General features: G+C 45.2%; 1 protein-coding gene across 5 annotated transcripts in view; it reads left to right on the forward strand.

The window, feature by feature from the left end:
• sema6e (sema domain, transmembrane domain (TM), and cytoplasmic domain, (semaphorin) 6E) overlaps positions 1-4479 on the forward strand; it is a 186701-nt gene that overhangs the window by 155137 nt on the left and 27085 nt on the right. For all 5 annotated transcript variants that reach the window (XM_050045993.1, XM_050045996.1, XM_050045997.1 and 2 more), the window contains one exon: positions 288-365. In XM_050045993.1, coding sequence (XP_049901950.1) covers positions 288-365 — 78 coding nt within the window. The remainder of the gene's footprint in view (positions 1-287; positions 366-4479) is intronic.

The raw sequence follows: 4479 nt of genomic DNA on the forward strand, positions 1-4479 counted from the left end.
CAAAGAGGAAAGTCTTAAGTCTAGTCTTAAATGTGGAGACAGTGTCTGCCTCCCGGACCGTAACAGGAAGATGATTCCACAGGAGAGGAGCCTGATGATGACTGTATATGTACAGTGTGTGTGTGTGTGTGTGTGTGTGTGTGTGTGTGTGTGTGTGACCTCAGATCAGCCGCCTCCATCACCCAGCAGGGGGCGGAGCCAAAGAGTCATGTGATGTTGGCTTTCATAAATAAAACCAAATTTAAATTGAGTTGAACTGACCACCTGTCTGTCTGTCTGTCATATAGGAGCTGTCTGTCTTCTCGGGACCCGTACTGTATCTGGCTGAGGTCGGGCAGCTGTGCCACCGTCTCACCTGGCATCAAGTAAGTCTCACACACACACACGCACACGCACACACACACACACACACACACACACACACACACACACACTGGTGTCACCTGGAAGAACACATGTCCTGACCTCAGCGGTTGGGGGCGTGGCCTGAGGTGCAGGGTGCTTCAGACTCATTACCAGCTGAGCAGTAATTTCCTGCCTGATGTGAGTAGCTCAGAAGAGACGTCTCCAATCATGAAGCTCCGAGGGACAGAAGTCTAATCAGAGCGTCCAGCAGGAGGCGACGGCTCTTAATTCTTCTCTGGACGCACTCTTGCTAATAAGTGAGTTCAGCCGCCATGCTGTTTGGGCGCAGGCGTTATTAGTTCTCTAACTCGCGGTCACAGCGGACACATTTGGAACTCAGTCAATAACATGAAGCAATCATTTTCATATCTCCAGCGCCGGGCCGAGGACTCCTGATAATCAATAACTAATCTCCAGTCAGACACGTGGGCAACGAGTCCCGTCTGACACACACACACACACACACACACACACACACACACACACACACCGCATCCATCTGAATTATTCACCTGTGGGCGGAGTCAAAGCCTCCTGTGAGGGCGGACGCAGCATGAAGTGATGGTCGGTGTTAAAATAAGACTCAACCTCAGTTCAGCTGAAACAACTAAAGTCTTTAAATGTTTAAAATCAGGTCGGTGTTACTTTTCATTGTGACATCACCAGGTCTGGCCATTTTAGGGGCGAGGCCACTTGGCCTGTCGTTTTGTCAGTAGGGCTGTACCCAGATATTCAGATATTCGAATATTCATTTCTATGGGTAGGTAAAATTTGGTATTTGATATTCTTTTTTCTTTTTTTTCTTTTTTTTTTTACATATTGTTTTGGTGCTAAATGTAGTCTTTTTGTTGTTGGTAAATGTAGGTTATCAATAAAAATCAAAACTTTTAAATTGCATTGTTAAAAATGTGAAAATATAGTATAGCCTACCAACTGAGCTTGTGCGCACGGCACGCTTGAGCGCATCCGTCTGAGGCTGTGGATCAATGCCAAGTTTTACCACTTTATCACTATTCCCTCTAACTTGTAGCTGTTTTTTCGTTATCTTTTGAATTTAATATGAATTATGGAACCGTTTTTGTCAACGTTTGTTTCCCCCGTTTTGTACAATAAATTATTGTTTAAAGTTTCAACAAGTTTCTTTTGGAGTGCGTGACACAAGTGTGTTTTGAAAACGACCGCGGACTGTCACCTGCTCAACGCATCAGTACCTTCGGATGCCATGACAGTAATAGCCAATAATGTCAAAATATCATTTACAGACCGATTTAACAGACGATCACTGCTGCCCGACCCGCAGGTCCATTTGCGGGTCCCGCGGGTTACGGGTCGACCCGCGCATCACTACTCAGCTCAGTCTATAAGGCTGTACACAACAGTAAGGCTATAGACATTATATTCTATTCAGGCCGGCAGAACCAGCAGCGCATCGGCTCTACAGTGCACGGCACTGCTGATTAACCATTTTATTGCAGCACAGAGTGTCTGCCAGCAACCAATTACTTGCAGAGGCTTCCTACAACTTGTTTCAACGGTTCCGATTTAATCAGAAGACAAATTAAACAGGATGACTAGCCAATGTGAAAATCAAAAGAAAGCATAGAATAATGTACTGAAGGAGACTGTTGTGCCATCACATTATTTTGTGGTTTGAGAGCAAAGATCCGGTCGCCACTGTGCAAAACTCCGCAATACAATTAGGTCCGAAAAACCCCCGACATCATTCCTCCTGACATCACAATACTGAGTGAAGAAAGTCACGTTGTCTCAGCATGAAGACAAACATCAGTATCAGTCTTTCATCCTGCTCTCTGTCCCTCCTCTACTGAGGACACTCACTGTCTGCAGGTCGCTGCCTCAGGTACATGTTCAGATAAAGTGTTAGCCTACACACAGACAGCTTTCATTTAGTTTGTCTTTTTTGCTGTTAGCACCGCGAGCGCGATGTGCTTGTGTTAACCACGATCATAAATCATCATAGCGGTGAATGAGAGACTGCGGACAGAGCAGATTGAAATATGTCTTTCTACATGCTGATCACATGTATTGATAAAGTATTCGCTTGGCTGGCAAAGGATTTATTGCACTCACTCACAGTAACAAGTGTAGTTGTCGTTAACTAGAGTCATCTTGAAGTTAGATTTCCTTCACCTGCACCGCGGCCTCACCGCTGCAGAGTGATGATACATGAAACCGAAACTTTAAAAAGTAACGCTGATAGTAGCGGAGCTTACTGTTATTACGGTCTTGATTAATCTTGCCTTGGGTTGTTTAATTCCGGGTCTCGGTACCGATCCCTGCCCGGGCATTTGATGAAGTCTCCTGGTTGGCCGGTGATAGACTGGTGTTGCCCAATAAGAATCCAGAATGTCATTGCAGTTTTTTTTTCTCAGTAGATGGAGGTGTCAAAGCCGTGTTGACAGGAAAGAGCCAGAGGAGAAAAGCGCAAAATCACCTGGAGCAGTGCGGGCGGGGCATCAAGGCCACTGTGGCCTTAGGGCAGATATTTTTTTCAAGGGCACAGGGCCAAATGAGGAGGGCACGAGGGCCGTGGCTCGTGGGTGTTTATGCAGGTTAATGTGCTCTGCGTTCACACAGTCTTTTAGTTCCTGAAAAAGTTCTGAGATTTGACAGTTTTCCAGGCCTGGAACTGGAGTTCACTGATTGTTTTGGAAAAGTTTTGAATCTACGTTGTTTCAGCTGTTGTTTAAAATATGTTCATAAAAATGAAATGTCTCCAGGTCCCGAGGAGATAAAATCTGCTTTGATGTGACCAAAATTCTGAGCTGATAAAACTTCTCAGTGTGTCCAAGAAGACACCAGGATTTTTTACGTTATTATGCAGGTTAGCAGACAGGAGTGCATCAGTCAGGCTGCTGACGGAGCTGAAGGAACGAACACGATCATTGCAGTTTGGTTTCATTTAGTTGGAGGAAGTTTGTTGCTGTGCATCTTTTAATGTTGTTGAGACAGTGACAGAGGTTTTCCTGTGAGCAGGTTGTGTCAGGTGTTACTGATCAGTAAAAACAGAGATACAGACCGAGGTGTTTCTCTAAGATGGAGCCGAGGGGAAGCATGTGTGATGAGAACAGGAGAGGGCCAAGAACTGAACCATGGGGGACTCCAGAGTTAACAGGCGCAGGGGAACAGTTTACAGGGTCAGGTTGGAGGTGAACCATTCAAAGAACAGGTATATTAAATATTTCAGAGTTGATTAGAGGTGCTAATATTCACACTTTGTTCCCTTCACACAGCTGACTGGACTTCATATTTACCACAGGAGCATCTCCTCATCTCTTTATCTCCTCGTCTGACTGTCAGCAGAAATATTCTCAGTGAAACTGTTTTTAAGGCTCCGCTGACTGTCTGTCTCTGACAAATCAGACACTCAACCTGTGTGAGCTGAGCGCAGATGAAGGACAGCAGGTGTATTCACAGCAGTTAGAGTAGATTTCAGAGGTGACCTCGAGTCATGGCGTCCATTCAGACTCCTCAAACCACTCGAATTCGCCTTTTCTCTTTCTTTGCTCATTCATGCTTCAGGGTAAAGTTCCTGTCAGCCAGTGGAGCTTCAGAGCTGTGAGGAGGTTTTTAGTGACAGAGAACAAACTGAACAGATGGATGAACAGCAGAGAGGTCGATTGTGTCGCTGAAGCTCTGGAAAGGTTTTTATTCACAGTGACCCTGCTCTCCATGAAGGAGTAACTAAACTCCTCAGGCCTCCAGCTGACGTTAATGCTTTAATACTGTTCAGCAGGATGTGTCTCACTACGACGTCCTGTCTCGACACCACCTTTACACATTTACACAGAACCACATGACGAATCATGTGGCTCCAATGTGGGATTTCAGGCAGCATGATGACATCACAGGATCAAAGAGGCGTGACATGTAATGCTGGTCTGTAGTGTGACACATAACATGCGTGTCAGCAGCTCTTCATAAACAATAACAATGACATCACATGTCAATAACAATCATTTAGCATCAGGAAATGTACAGTTTGCATACAGTCTCTTTCAAAGTAAAAGCAATACGTTGGTACACCACCACCAAGTGATGTTTTCAGCACAC

The sequence above is a fragment of the Epinephelus moara genome, chromosome 6, assembly GCF_006386435.1.
Source record: "Epinephelus moara isolate mb chromosome 6, YSFRI_EMoa_1.0, whole genome shotgun sequence".
Lineage (NCBI taxonomy): Eukaryota > Metazoa > Chordata > Actinopteri > Perciformes > Serranidae > Epinephelus > Epinephelus moara.